General features: G+C 50.0%; 1 protein-coding gene across 1 annotated transcript in view; it reads left to right on the top strand.

The window, feature by feature from the left end:
* Window positions 1–14,616, top strand: part of SLC37A1 (solute carrier family 37 member 1) — a 70,577-nt gene extending 55,961 nt beyond the window's left edge. The window contains exons 13-20 of the mRNA XM_021718633.1: window positions 208–270; window positions 805–890; window positions 1,905–1,953; window positions 3,281–3,354; window positions 4,913–4,991; window positions 11,786–11,883; window positions 12,689–12,753; window positions 13,488–14,616. Of these exons, the coding sequence (XP_021574308.1) occupies window positions 208–270; window positions 805–890; window positions 1,905–1,953; window positions 3,281–3,354; window positions 4,913–4,991; window positions 11,786–11,883; window positions 12,689–12,753; window positions 13,488–13,503 (530 nt within the window). The 3' untranslated portion in view covers window positions 13,504–14,616. The remainder of the gene's footprint in view (window positions 1–207; window positions 271–804; window positions 891–1,904; window positions 1,954–3,280; window positions 3,355–4,912; window positions 4,992–11,785; window positions 11,884–12,688; window positions 12,754–13,487) is intronic.
* Window positions 14,617–15,276: the final 660 nt, after the last annotated feature.

The following is a 15,276-nucleotide window of genomic DNA, read 5'->3' as shown; positions in this document are numbered from 1 at the left end:
GCGGTGGCCGGGAGCGGCCACTGCACTCCAGTCTGGGTGACCGAGTGAGACTCCAATTCAAAAAAAAAAACAAAAAAACAAATAGTTGCTACTTGGTATAAATCCCACATATGGAGCAGAAGGGTCTCATGTGAGGGCCTTACTCTGCCTGGCACCTCCCATGAGGAAGAGCGTCCTCATTGGCTCACTCTGCTGTCATTCTCATAGATCACCTTGATGCCAAAAAGGCTGGGGAGCTCTCCACCTTGTTTGATGTGGGCGGAATCTTTGGTGAGTTTGTTACCATATGTTCCACTGTGACAGGAATTTCACAGTGCTGTCTGCACCTGTGGCCCATGGGCTCTGAGTTGATTCACTACTGAGAGGGAGGGAGCAGGTCCCACAAGGACTTATACCTGGAGTGTACTTGGCCCCATAGGGTCAGGCCATCACTATGGTGTGGGCCCCCTCCTCTGGGCCCTGACTCTGCACATGAACAGCTTTTCCTGGAAGCAGCATGTCCCCCTGAGGAGGTGAAAGTCTGGTTGTTAGTAACCCTGCAGGTAAAGGGGCTCTGGTGCTGGCCTAAAACCTGAATGCCGATGCCTGATGCCTCACCAGGAGATGCCTCTCGCTGTCTCTCATCTGCCCACAGCCAAGTGAGACCTGTGGGAAGGTTAGCCCAGGAGAGGCCACCTGCCTGTGAGGCATGAAGATGGGGCTTGGGAAAGGAGGCTCCCTCCTCCTTGTCCGCAGTTTTGTTTCCTCTCCAAAGGCTTGTACCCAGCCACACCAGTGCCTAAAGTCTGCCCCTCTCCATTGCAGGTGGAATTCTGGCAGGTGTGATCTCAGATCGACTGGAGAAGCGGGCCTCTACCTGCGGCCTGATGCTGCTGCTCGCAGCCCCCACGGTCAGCCCTGCTGCCTTGTTGGGACCCCACCTGCGGGTAGCCTTCAGTTGTCCTCCCTGCCAGCCAGTGTCCTCTTCTACCTGGCTGGGTAGAAGAGGACACCATTTCTCTGACAAGCTCAACTCTGTTCACGCTTATGCCTCCTGGACCATGTCCCTTGCTGGGTGCCCTGTGGGCCTCACCTCCATCCTTTCTCTCCTATGCCTCCCCTTACATCCTCTGCATGCACAGCTGCTGCTAGGACATCATGGGCTTCACATAGGCTGCTTCTCTCTTTGGGCTCTCCTCCCTGCCCTGTACAAGCTCCTGCTTATCCTTTGGAATCCCTGACATTTTCCCCACTTCCTAGGTGTCATTGTCCCCTCCCATCATGACACTTGGTTCATGGTACCCGCCAAGCATTTCATAGCTCGTGACCTTGAGCAGGTGACCTCCATCTCTCTGCTTTAGTTTCCCTATTTGAAGAATGGGGATGACAACAGTACCACCTTACAGTGCAGTTGGGAAGACTAAATGGAAAGTAGTGCGTCATGTCTCCATTTTGTCATGATAGTATTGGGGGTGATGTGACCGCTCATCACCATGCACTGTACTTCTTTGCACATCTGCCTCCCCGAGGCTGTGACTGTCCCCAGAACAGGGCCTGGTCTTCAGTCACCTTGGGGCCTCAGACGCTGCCCAACCCGGACACGCAAAGAACACTCCATAGGAAATGACTGGGCTGGGAGGGTGGCCCTTCTGGGAGGTACAGGGCCTGGGGTAGACAACCAAGGACGCAGCATTCAGACTCAGATAAGGGGCCAGGGAAACTGGGTCATGCCGCATCCCTTAGTGCTGGAGCACAGGGGGAGGATCATGGGGCTTCCCAAGGTCCCTGGAGCCCCTGGCCCACAACCCACGAGGCTAGGTGGAGGCTGGGTGCCTTAGACAGGTGGTAGGGGAACGTGGCCTTTTTTAGGGTTTTCCTCTCTTGGGTTGGCTGCTTGAAAGTCACCTGATTGATCCTGTTCACAGCTCTACATATTCTCCACCATCAGCAAGATGGGGCTGGAGGCCACTGTAGGTGAGTACACAGGGCCTCTTCCCTCATACACATATTGTTTGCACAGCTTGGGAGATGAAATATAAAAATCCAACTGGGGTCACTGCAGTACATGGTGTGGCTAAGAGTCCTATGTCCCTCTGAGTGAAGCCATCAGGAGAGGCCATGAACTCCGCTCCCAGGCATGAGGCAGAGTACACACTCTGGGCTGGGCAGTGTGAGCCCAGGGCGTCCATGGAAAGGAGGTATACAGAGAAGTCAGCTGTGACCCAGAGGGCAGCCCCTCCTGTGGCCCCTGGAGCTGCAGCAGTCCCAGACCTGCAACCCGGTAGGGACAGCAGCCCAGGACTCTTGGGCCATGGCCAGTAGCCAAGAACCCAGCAGTGAAACCTAAGCAATGTCCAGCTGGGAGCAAGGGCTGGGCAGACTCCTAGCCCACCACCTCCCAGCTGCTCTGTCAGTTGTCACTCGGGGAGCGGTTAAATAATACTGGAAGACTGTTTTCAACTTCCTGCTCCAGCACTGTCAAGTTACGCCTACAACTCTTGGTAAATGTTTTTTCTGTCCTAGCAAGTCAGTAGCAGAGATCTGTGTGATCCCATTGAAAGTCATCCAAGCCGGGCTCGGTGGCTCAGCCTGTAATCCCGCGCCTTGGGAGGCTGAGGTGAGTGGACTGCCAGAGCTCGCGGGTTCGAGACCCGCCTGGGCAACTTGGTGAGACCTCATCTCTACAATAAATCAAAAAATTAGCCGGGTGCGGTAGCGCGCGCCTATAGTTCCAGCAACTTGGAAGGCTGAGGCGGAAGGATCACCGGAGTCCAGCAGGTCGAGGCTGAGGTGGCCAGGAGTGGCCACTGCACTCCAGTCTGGGCGACAGAGTGAGACTCCAACTTAAAAAGAAAAAGAAAAAGAAAGTCATTCAGAAAGCAGCTTGCAATGTGAGGAGAGATGGGGTTTTCAGTGACACTTTGAGCCGAAGCTTCCTCACAGGGGCAGGAGCCCAAAGGCTAGTTTGGGAAAGTGAGCCTAGAGGATAGTTTAGGACAGTGACTGCAGTTCTGAGAGCATGGCTGTCCTGCCCACAGGGAGCATACCTCAGCAACTGTTGGTGATGAGAGTTAGTACTCTGCTGCAGATAGAATGGTGGCCAAGTGTATCATCCACCTGCCATGGGCCCTGCTTAGGTGTGTGCTTATGCCACCAGGCCTCTCACCACCTTTCATATGGCAGCAGCTCCTCCCATCAAGAGTCAGGAGCTAGGCGCAATTTGATTTAGGAAATGCCTTACCCACTGTGGGGCTTCTTGGAGACCATGGTTCCATCCTCAGTGCCCTTCTGCTTTCCACAGCAATGCTGCTGCTCTGTGGTGCCCTGGTCAGCGGGCCCTATGCGCTCATCACCACCGCCGTCTCCGCAGACCTGGTGAGTGCAGCAGGGAGTGTGCCCCACGGGCACTAGGTCGTTTGTGACTGGTAGCCTCCATTGGCAATCATGTGTATTCTTAGAAGCACCTTTGTACAGCTAACCTACACCTGCAGTCTCCTGCCTTCTCCCACCATCCCTTCCCCCATGCTTCTCCTAGAGCCCCAGGCAGGATGGCCCAGGAGACCCACCATTCAGAGCAGCAAAAGTGTCTTGTGCTTTGTTCTCAGTCTCAGGCTGCTTTTCATTCTGAGGGAGGCGGGGGTTCTTGTCTCCAACAGTCTTAAGAGACAAGCACAGGGTAGAGGCACTAGGGGCTTAGGGTTGTCCTGTCTCCAGTTCCCCATGTCATCACCACAGCCACAGGCCACACCTGGCCCAGCCTCCTTTGTGTTGGGCATGTCCTGAAACTGCTTTATAAAGCTTGACCTTGGGTGTCTGTATGGCATGGAAAATTCTGAAAGGATTCACGTCAGACCATTAACAGTGGTCAGTCCTCATGGTAGAGAAAAGAAAGAACTTTCTTTTTTTTTTTTTTTTAGGTCAGTGGATTCTGGCTGATTTTCATACTATGTGTCCCTTTATTTTCTATTATAAACATATAACACACACACAAGCATTTATTTTCTCAAGCTCAGGTTTATTTTTATAGGTTTAGGCTTCCAGGCACTGTTTTCTCCTGATGTTTTTTCCTTCTACTGTCTTCAGTTTGTGGTTTTTACCCCCACGTTTTAAAAGCCAGAGCAGGCCACGCTTGGTGGCTCAGCCTGTAATCCCAGCACTTTGGGAGGCTGAGGAGAGTGGATTGCCTGAGCCTGTGTGTTCAAGACCAGCCCAGGCAACTTGGCAAGACCTCGTCTCTACAATAGAGCAAAAATTAGTTGGGTGTGGTAGCACACACCTGTAGTTCCAGCTACTTGGAAGGCTAAAGCAGAAGGATCGCTGGAGCCCAGCAGGTTGACCCTGGGGTAGCCGTGAGTGTGCCACTGCACTCCAGCCTGGGCGACAAAATGATACTCCAACTCAAAAAAATAAAATAAAATAAAAACCAGAGCTCTCGTTTGTTGGCCATTGAGGACTTGTATCCCCTACTTTGGCTTCTTGGGTTCTCCTCTCTTTCCCATCCCCTGGCATTTGCTCTGGGTTGGGTTGAGTTTAAGATGCCTCAGAGATATTTGACACATGCCATGGGAAGGTCCCAGCTGTTGGGGAATTCAGCAAACATAGGACCGTGACTGTGCACACTGGCGCAGTTTGGGAATAGAGCTGTGTGTCATTCATCGTGTTATTTCTCATGTTGGTTGCTGTAGTGCCTCAGGAAAGAGTATGAATGTACTGAATAAACATTTATTTGAAGAGAATCCTAAGGGCTCCTTAACTAGAATATGCTTGGACAGGCAAACCAGGGTAGAGTGGGAGTTTTCTAATGAAGCCATCTTATATGATGAATTGTTTTGCAGAGCAGATTCAGTAGATTGTCATATGGAGGACTTGGGTTTCTTACTCACGTCTAATGCTGCTGAGAAATGTTTCACATGTGCTTTTTCCTCTCTCCTAGGGGACTCATAAAAGTCTGAAGGGGAACGCCCATGCCCTCTCCACTGTGACCGCCATCATAGATGGAACCGGCTCTGTAGGTACGTGAGATATTTAGCTCCAAAAGGTTAATTGTGATCATGGAGGACATTGTCACATCCTGATTAACAGGTGCTCAGGGTTCCAGTTGCCTTGGTAAGTCAGGATCAGCTGGCCCTCTTAAAATATGAGCAGATCAACTAGGGAATCAGCACACAGAGACTGTCACATGTGGTTGGATGACTCCAGAGAGATGGAGTGTATGACTGGCTGGAGCTGGCTTTCCTCAGTGTGAAAGAATGGTGCCTGGGTTTATAATCCAAGGCACTGGTTGGCACACTATAGCCCATAGTCCACTGATTATTTATTGCTATCATTTCAAGAAAGACAGATTCTTATTTAAATTTAAATTATAGAAAAACTAATCTGTCTAAAAGCATACAAGATCCTAAATGTCACCAGCTTCGTTGAGGTTCTTGAAGAGAATTCAGTAGCATTTTCTGGAGTAAAAAAAAGTGACAAAATAAGCAATTCATCTCCTCAGGGAACAGGCAGGTGGGCATGGTGAAGCTCCAAGCCTCTCATATCAGCGAGTCAGAGGTACTGACAGCCATGGCCATGGCCTTTCATAAGTCAGCGTGCAAGAAGCATGAATGCAGTGACCTCCCCTGTCAGATGAAGAACCCAGGAGCTGCTGTGCTGGCCCTGCCCACAGGGGTGCTGAGGGTCACACAGCCCTGTGAGGAGCAGAGGTACCCTGATTGCTTCCTCCTGCATGTGGAAGTTAAGGCCCAGAGGGTTGCCTTGGCATAGCTCCCACAGCTAACAAGGAGGATCTTGGGTTGCAACTCAGTATGTCACTTGCTGTCCCAGGCTTCTGACTGGGACTGAGAGAGGGCCGGGGGAGCAGTGGGATTCAGTGGTCTCACAGCTGTAGAGCCAAGAAAGTGCTAGATGAAGGTGGTGCAGCAAACACACTTCAGCCAAAGCCTGACACTCAGTCTTTCCCATTGACCTGGATTGGAAGCTGATGTCTTCTATTGGCTAGCCCACAGACTTTGTGCTAGCAGGATGGGACCATCTACAGTATGTTGCTGGGAACCCACTGATGTCTCATTGATGCAGAATCCAAAATCCTTCCCACCACACAGCTTCCCTGCTGTTTCTCAGAACACCGGGCATGGTACCCACATGGGCCTTTGCACCGGCTGTGCCATGGGCCTAAGAAGGTCCCCACAGGTGATCTCATGCCGCACTCTCTTGTGCCCATGGAGCTTTTACTCAGATATCATCTTCTCAGTGAGATCACCTTGGACCACCCTGGGAACTTGTGTGAACCCTCCTCACTGACTCCAGCCTTCCTCCCTGGAGTTCTTTTCCAGAGCACTTTCCATTTCCAAGATAGGATACCATCAGCTCATCCTGCCTTTGGATCATCTGTCCCCTTCACTTGGAGGGAAGCTCCATGAAGACTGCCTAATTTTGTTCTCTGCTGTATCCCAGTGAGTTGAATTGACTGACTGATCCTGGGTGGCTGAGTGCACAGGTGAGGAGCCAGGCCAGAGAGGCCTCAGGCTCCCCTTGGCCCACATCAGGATGGGGCTGGCCATTGCTGGGCTGCAGGAACCCCAGTTCCAGCTCCTGCCACCACTTCCAGGGCCAGGCTGCTTCAGGTGACAAATGCACCCTACTCTGGCACCAGGCAAGCTCACTGTTGTTTAGGGCTTTGGCTTATGCTGTTCACCAAAGCGAGACCAGCTCCATTTTTGCCCTTAACATAGGTTCCCTCATTTTGTTGGATCCAGAGGAGATTTTGAATTTATTGGATGGTGTAAAGGTCATGCCTCTAATTATCCATTTCGGGGCACTTCTTGGGGCCTGGGTCATGTCTAGGGAAAGGGAGGAGGGGCCAGGGTACTGTACCTGGTGACCAGCCTCCCTGCTTTGAGGAGGCCAGGATCACATAGCACACGAGATGCTGGGAATGGCCTGGAAAATACAGTGGGAAGTCGGGAGTCCCCGGGGCTGGGCTCAGTTCTAGTTAACCTTGTGACTTTGAGTGGCCTTCTCTGGGCCTGTTCCCCAGGAGGTCTTTGTCTGAGTCAGTCTGACTCCACTGTGAAACCTGTTTTTTTCTTTTTTTGAGTTGGAGTCTCACTCTGTCGCCCAGACTGGAGTGCAGTGGCCGCTCCTGGTCACCACAGCCTCGCCCTGCTGGGCTCCAGCGATCCTTCCGCCTCAGCCTTCCAAGTAGCTGGAACTACAGGTGCACGCTACCACACCCGGCTAATTTTTTATTTTTTTATTGTAGAGATGAGGTCTCGCCAAGTTACCCAGGTGGGTCGAGTTGATTGCCTGAACCCACGGGTTCAAAACCCATTTTCTTAGTGCCAACTCGGAGCTCTGCCAGTTGCCCTGATTGTCATTTTTAAAACAGAGGATTGGAGTAAGAAAAGAGAGGGAAATTATGAACTAGGTAAAAAAAGCACATTTTTCTTGATATTCCTCTCAAAGTGAAAGGGAAGCAGAAGCCGTGCTTGAGGATGGGGATACTGCATTTGAACAGAGGCTGGCCACCCGCCACTGTCTCCAAGTGGGTGGGAGAAGGGAAGTACAGCTCTGGATGCCGCTGGCCCACTTGTAAGGCAGAGGGCCAGCAGGAGCATCTCTGGCCTTTGGTTAACCTGCACCAAGTCTTGACAGGCCTTGGGACACTACACCCACCTGCTGCATTACATCAGAGGTATGTGATCAGGGACTCCTCAGGCTCCACCCCCAAGAGGTGCCACTCTGCCTGTTCAGTAAATGGTTGCCATAGAAACAGCACACAGGCTCAGCTACACATCTCAGTCATTATCTCTTCCATGAGTACTGCCCAGCAAGACAAAAGCAAAGATGTTTATTTAGCATTACTGTCCATCAGCCAGTACTAGCTCAGGTGGAGGCAAAGCATGGCTATTTGTAAATCAGCCAGTGCCCTCTTACAAATCACAAGTGCCATATGGTGCAAATGACACAAGTGTATGTCCTTGACTATACTATGTGTGTTTGTAGTGCTTAGAATTGCATCTTAGTGGGACACAAAGCTTGTGATTTCCATGTTTTACACAGAGCAATCAAATACAGCCCTGCATTTCTTCAAGTTAATTTTTTATTTTATCAAAGTAAATCATAATGTAGCCTTTGAAACCAGATAGCCCTGCAAGTCTATTATAACACAAAATGGCCCTCCATTCCCTGCCCCTCAGCCTTTTTCTAGAAGCAGTCCCTTCCAGCCACCTCCTCTCAACTCCCTGCACATGTGCATGTGTCTTGTTTCATCACTTTTAACATTATCTGCCGTCCTATTAAGGTAGAAGGGACTGGGCTCCTTCCACCCGCCCACGCTTCCTGCTCTGCCTCCTCATCAATTACACTGGCTGTGCTCATGTTCACTCTCCATCCTCACTAGATACATTTTATTTTTTCCCTAAGTTGACAAATACCTCATCTTTTCCTTTATATATATATATATATATATATATTTTTTTTTTTTTTTTTTTCTGGCACATTTGTTCCTTCCTCTGCACCATCACCATCAGATTCTACACTGCCAGCCACGTGAGGGCCTCACACTGCCTTCAGCATGGCTTGTGTCCAGAACTTTCACCACCGTGCTTTGAGTTCCTTACATCTCTTGGCCATGCCAGACCCCTGTTTTCTAGATCTCTATTTACTACTCCTCTCTGGTGGAAAATGCCTCCTAGTAGCTTCCAGAGTTCGAGGAGGTGGTGTCTGGCGTCTGCCCTCCCTCAAGGCACTGTGGATGGGGAATCTCCTTGTTATTCCCAGTTCTCCCAGCCTCCGTTGCCGCCATGAGAAGTCCATTGCCATCTGATGTCAGTCCTCCAAGGTCTCTTCTTCACCCCTTGAGCCTTTCTTCTCCACTGTGCCCCAGCACCTGGTGGCCTCCTTGGTCAGAAAACACCTGTCCTTCCCTTCAGGGGAGTCGGGCTTGTTATTTCTTTGATAAGTTTTCCCTACCATGTTCTGGTTTTTCTTTTCTGGAATACTTACTAGTCAGATGATAAACTTTCTGGATTAATCCTTCAATTTTCTTTTCTTTCTTTTTTCCCTTCCTGCCTGTCTCCTTGTCCTTCTGCTTTCTCAGCGCTGTTCTTGACTTGACGTTCCATGTTTGTACCAGCCTTTTTTCCGGTCGTATTTTCAATGTTCGTTGGTGTTTCTTTGCCCTTTTGAGTGCATCCTGTTTTATTTCTTGGATGCGATGTGTGTTCAGTTGATTCGTGTGAATTGCTGATAATGAGCAGGTTTTCAGCTACAAAAACTCAGAGCCTTATATGGTTCAACGGAATCTTCTCTTAGCTCTTTGAGGGTCTTGTAATGGCCTGGGAACATTACTCTCACTGAAGTGTCTACTTCCTCTAGGTCCCCTCCTCCCAGTGTACCTGCTTCCTGCTGGGACATTCCTCAGACAGAGTGAATCTTGTATTCCTTCGTAGCTCCACATTTAAGAATGAGCCACTGAACCACTGTTTGAAGTCCTTTCTGTGTGGGAGAGTGTGTCAACTGATAGCCTTTGCAGTAGTGGGACCCGGCTGGAATCTGAAAGAAGACACTCCCTCAGTACCCTTGGGGAGCATGGTCCCTGCTGCCAACATTCTTGTCATTGCTGGGACCAGGGGCAGCTGCTTAGGGAAAGCTGGTGCTTTCCCCAGATCCCCGTTCTCAGTCAGGTGTCTCACCCCTGCCCTGCACTGGGCTAGGTGTCCCCAAAGTTTACATTTTTTATAAGTTAAACTGTCCTCTCCTGTAAGGGGTGTAGGGAAGTCTCTGGATCAGAGAGGGTGAGGACCAGAGACCTGGCATCAGAGGAGGTGTGAAGGGAATGGATCTAACAGTTTTTTGGAAAAGACTCAACCAACACCCTTTTTTCTTCTGTTGCCCCCTTTCCCCTTCTCTACCCTTCCCCTCCCCTCTTCTCCCCTCTCCCCTCCTCTCCTTAGCTGGGCCTTGCTCGCTCAAGGTGTCCCTGTGCCATCTCCCTCTGAGGACATTTAGCCGAGCAGGGAATTCTGGAGCCTGTGTCTATTGTCAGCCCTTCTAAGTCCATCTTCCAGAATTGTGTGCCCTTCTCTTTGGAGATTTATCATTTTAAAATTCAATGATGGTCCAGTTCATGGTGTGAGAGTATAGCGATAACACATAAGCAGCCTGCCACGTTCACCTGGAAGTGCTTCTGAGAATTTTTTTTTTAAATACATACCGTTGCTTCTCAGATTATAAATAGTAAGTGCTATTGTATACACCTGAAAAAAATGAGTATGTGTAGAGTATGAAAGAACCTAATAAGTCTACCCTCAGAGATTAAATATCAGTTAATAACTCGGTGAAAATTCTTCAGACTATTTACCATGCAGCTAAGCTACCAAAACAATCCTATCCGCATATCAGAAGTTATTTTAGTCCCTGTTAGTAAAATACATCAAACTGTTGCAACAGTCTTATCCAACTGTTTTGGGGGGAATACTTGCTTTCTTCTGTTTTAATAGTTTTAAAAATTATTTTAAAATAACTTCAGACTTACAGAAAACTTGCAAAAATAGTACAAAGAATCCACTGACCTATTAGCACTTGCACTTGACCATGCATCTCTCGTGTGTTCTTACACATGCACATATATGCACACTTATGCACACTCAGGCATAATCATTCCACAGCACTTAAGTGTAGAATGTAGGCTGGGCTTGATGGCTCAGACTGTAATCCCAGCACTTTAGGAGGTCGAGGCAAGTGGATTGCCTCAGCCCGCAGGTTCAAGACTAGTCTGGGCAACTTGGCGACCTTGTCCCTACAATAAATCAAAAATTAGGGCCTGGCTTAGTGACTCAGCCTGTAATCCCAGCACTTTGGGAGGCCGAGGAGAGTGGATTGCCTGAGCCCGTGGGTTCGAGACCAGCCCAGGCAACTTGGTAAGACCTTGTCTTTGCAATAAATAAAAAATTAGCCGGGTGGGATAGCACACAACTGCAGTTCCAACTACTTGGAAGGCTGAGGCGGAAGGATTGCTGGAACCCAGCAGTCGACACTGGGGTGGCCGTGAGTGTTCCATTGCACTCCAGCCTGGGCAACAGAGTGAGACACCAACTCAAAAAAAAAAGAGTAGAATACAGATACACTCGCTGCCTCCCTGCTCAAAACTCTTCGGGATGTGCTCCCTAAAACCAAGGATTCTCTGATGTGACCACAGTGCAGTGATCAGAATTGGGAACTGAGCATCAAGAGAGGGTTAACAGCTACACATCTTATTCTGGTTTTACCCTTGAGATTGTGCATTGGATTCAGATTTTTTTTTGCAGCGCATTCAAGAAAGTAATGGGAGTGTTGGGTCAAGAGAATGAGCATTTCACATATCAACACACATTCTCAAGATTGTTTCTGGAAATGGCAGTGCCAACTGCACCTTCCAGTACTGAGCAGTACAAGTCCAGCATCCTTTACTCAAAACGCTCCCAACCAGAAAGGTTTCGGTTTTGGATTTTAGAATATTTGTAACGTACCAGTGAGCATCCCAACTCTGAAACCAAAGTGCTCCAGGGAGCAGGCCCTTTGTCATGCCAGTGCTCAGAAAGTTTCAAATCATGGAGCAATTCAGATTTTGGACTTTTGGATCTGGGATACTCTGCCTGTATTAAGCTGTCTACTTCTGACCAATGTGATAGGCAGGAAAGCAATGTCACTGCTTGGATGTTTTCCTCTCGTGAGTGAGCTATGGAGCATCATTCCATAGCAGTAGTTATGTGCTGGCATCATCCCTCACCTGCATGTACTACGTGTGTCATGTGCCTCGTTTCAGGAGCCGCGCTGGGCCCCTTGCTGGCTGGGCTCATCTCTCCCTCGGGATGGAGCAATGTGTTTTACATGCTGATGTTTGCCGATGCTTGTGCCTTACTGGTAAGTCATGTCTTTCATCCAAGCACCTTTAATGGTGAAATTTCTTCCTGTGGGTCCTGCGATTCTTAGGGGGTTTCGGTCCTCCCGTCTTCCCTAAATGTGCATGATCCAAGGTCCTTTTTCTCTCAGGTTAAAAAAAAAAAAAGGTCAGAAACAGAAGCAGATCAGTCCGTTGCTCTGTAGTCCCAGGCAGGATGGCCAAAGGCCAAGAGCACAGCGCTCAGTGGCTTTGGATCCTGCCTGTCACCTGCTGGGTGTGTGACTTGGGCAGGTGACCTGTCTTTTTGCTCTGTAGCTTCCACAGCTTTAAAAAATGGCATAACAGTAACTCTCAGCGAGGGACTGTTGGGGAATAAAGGAGGTGATGCACAGAGTCTGGCTTCCTGCAGTGTCCTGTGTCCCTCCAGCTATCACACTAGGGGAGCAGCCCAACTCCCTTTGCCCAGAAGGATGGGAGAGAGTAAGGGGCTAAGATTGCTGGTGCAGAGGCCCAGCCGCCCTGTGTTCTGGCCCCCTTCTGTGGGCTTCTGCTTCCTGTCCCTCCTTCACTGAGAAGATTTCAAGTTTTCTTCCGGGTGCAGAAGACCAGTGTTGATGTCACAGTCATGCAGACTTGCCCCTGCAAAGGTGACTGTCAGGTACAGGGGCCAAGCCTTCAGGGTGCTGGCACAGCATGCTGCTCTTGCAAGGAGAGGTGTCCTCTGGGGCAGGCACCTGGAAGGTTCTATGGGGGAGAGCCACCAGCCTTGGCAGTGCATGGTCTCTGCTGGCAGTGACAGGTGGCCTTGTTTTTGTTTGGGTACAGTTCCTGATCCGTCTCATACACAAGGAGCTGAGCTGTCCAGGATCCGCAACGGGGGACCAAGTTCCGTAAGTCCCCACTCGGGCCTTCCCTGAGTGGTGAAAGCAGGCTCCAGGGTGCAGGCCTGTCTGCCTTCCGCACCTGGGGCCTTACAAGGAGAGAGAAAATAAACTTGCTACTTGTTCCTTCATGGCTCCTCGCATTTGCTCTCATTTTTTCTTTTCTAATAAATGCCCGTGTGTGTGGATATGACTGTGACCATCTCAGAATCTGACTGCAGAAATGTGGCGTTGCGTTGGAGCTGCTGGCTCTCCCCTTCCTTCCATACTCCCTCCCCTCTCCTTTCTCCTCCCTCCCTCCCTCCTTCCTCTTTCCTCCCTTCCTCCTTACCTCCTCTCTCTCTCCTTTCTTTTTTCCCTCCCCCATCCTCCCTCCTCCTTCCTCTCCCCCTTCTTCCCTCTTCTCTCCTCTCTTTCCTCCCCCAACCCCCTCCTCTTCCCTTCTCTCTCCTCCCTCCTCTCTCCCTCCCTTCCCCTTCTCTCCTCCCTCCCCTGCTCCTCCCTCTTCCTCCCCACCTCCCTTCTATCTCCACCCTTCCTCCTCCCTCTTTTCTTCCCTCTCCTCTCTGGCCATCTGGAAGCTATGGAATGGTGTAGGGGTTTAGCTATCATCCAGTCTTCTGTAGGAGGGTGTCACCCGGTGATCTCTATGGGATTTGCACGTCATCTTGCACGTCATTGTCATCGTGTGTTAAGTTCCGTGTCTCTTGTTGAGACAGCTGTTCTTTTATCTCTTCTTTCAGGTTTAAGGAGCAGTGACCAGACATGACCTGTGGAGGGAAACTTGGGGCATCCTTCATAAACTGCCCTTCAAGGAAAACTTCAATTAAGGATCCTGTGTTGAAAAGAATGATTGCCCCTTGCCTTTTGCACATGCCCCTGGAAAAGACACAAAGCCAATATGAGAATTCCTGCTCAGTGCAACGGTGAGAAAAGCCCATGGGCACCACCATCTGACTGCCTGAACCAAGCCAGAAAATGTACCATGCAGCCAGCCCTGCCTCGTAGGCGTGAGCCACTCACTGCCGAAATGTTCACGGAACAGCAAGGCAGGACAGACCTTGGCCCCAGGTAGCCTGTGTCTCTCAGGTATTTCAGACACAGGGAAGTAAAACATGTCAGCCCTACGCTGGCGGGAACTCTGGTGACAACAAGCTGCTATTTCCAAAGAATCTTATGAGTTCCATGAGGCACAGGACACCAGAGCCCACAAGTCAGTGCCAGCTAGCAAAGAGCCAGCCTCCACATGCCGGCAGGGAGCCCAGCACTAGGTCAGAAACCAGACAGAACTTGGACCTGTCATATCACCTGAGAGATTTCCCTGTACTTCCCATCCTCTGCTGACCTGGAAGCTAATCACCAAGAAGTTTAAGGTGGTGGTGAAGCAGTAGACCTGTCTAGGATACCAGCCCAGGTTGTCCCGTGACCCCCAACCCCCACCCCAGGCAGTGAAGCAGGAAACCTGCCTGGGATGGAGGCCAACCCCCGAGCACTCCACGACCTTCATCAGCCCAGACCCTGGCATTCTTGCTGTCCTCTAGGGCCACAACACTGCTGTCCACGACAGGGCACAGGGGCCACGGCAGAGGTTTGGAAGTGGCCTCAGCCCTCACGGCAGCACTGGGGTGGCAGGTCCAAGCCCAGCAACTGGATTCACTCCACAACACGCACACACCCCGGGACTGTGTTTAGAGACATAGCAGAGCGGGTTATTTATTTAAAACGTGTATCGTGTTATATGAGGTTTAGGAAATACCAATGGCATTTGTTATTTATTAAGAAAACTCTGATTGTTCTCTGGCCATTTTTCTCAGTTGTGTCTAGCAAATACTACCTGCCCTATGAAATAAAATGGTTTTATAGAAAAGCTCACACAGAGTACTCAGAGGATGTCAATTATTTCTGCTTATGTTTCCATTGCTTAAAAAAAAAAAGATGCTTCCAAGTAGAGTTGTGTGTCTTGGTTTTCTCAGGATTGGACATGTTCAGCATCTCACAGCAGGGAGCCAAGCTTGTCCCCAACAGAAGAGGGGCCTCCTCTCAGGAAGGGCCTCTTCTTTGCACAGAAGACCAAGCCCAGGCCCTAGCAATCAACGTGTGGATATTTTATAAACCGTGCAGTTTAAAGAATATCCTGAGACTTGTCCTTGACTGAAATGTCATACACAGGAGGGCGGGGGAAGGTGCTGCACTTGGGAATGGAGTGGTGGGTTCTTAGGAAACCTGCCCATTCACATCTGTGCAGCACGTTTTCTCAGGGCTGGAGTGCCAAAGAAAATGGTTCACATGGGCCCCCCACAGCACGGGGCAATGCACCGTCTCTGCGTGGGATTCCAGACAGGAGGAGGCAGACCTGGCTGGGGGTTCTGGTTGCCAGCTGTCCTCACCAGATTGGTGCACTAATGACAAGATATTTATACATTTAAAAAATATTCTACTAAAAATGAAATTCCATAAACACCAAATGGACCGTGTGCATTTTCCACACACAGATCACTCAGCCTTCACCATTTCTTCTTCCTTCTCTCCACC

Source organism: Carlito syrichta, unplaced genomic scaffold (assembly GCF_000164805.1).
Source record: "Carlito syrichta isolate Samal-C Ts95f unplaced genomic scaffold, Tarsius_syrichta-2.0.1 Scaffold313176, whole genome shotgun sequence".
Lineage (NCBI taxonomy): Eukaryota > Metazoa > Chordata > Mammalia > Primates > Tarsiidae > Carlito > Carlito syrichta.
The sequence above is the reverse complement of the archived record's forward strand: the minus strand, read 5'-3'. Positions and strand labels throughout refer to the sequence as shown.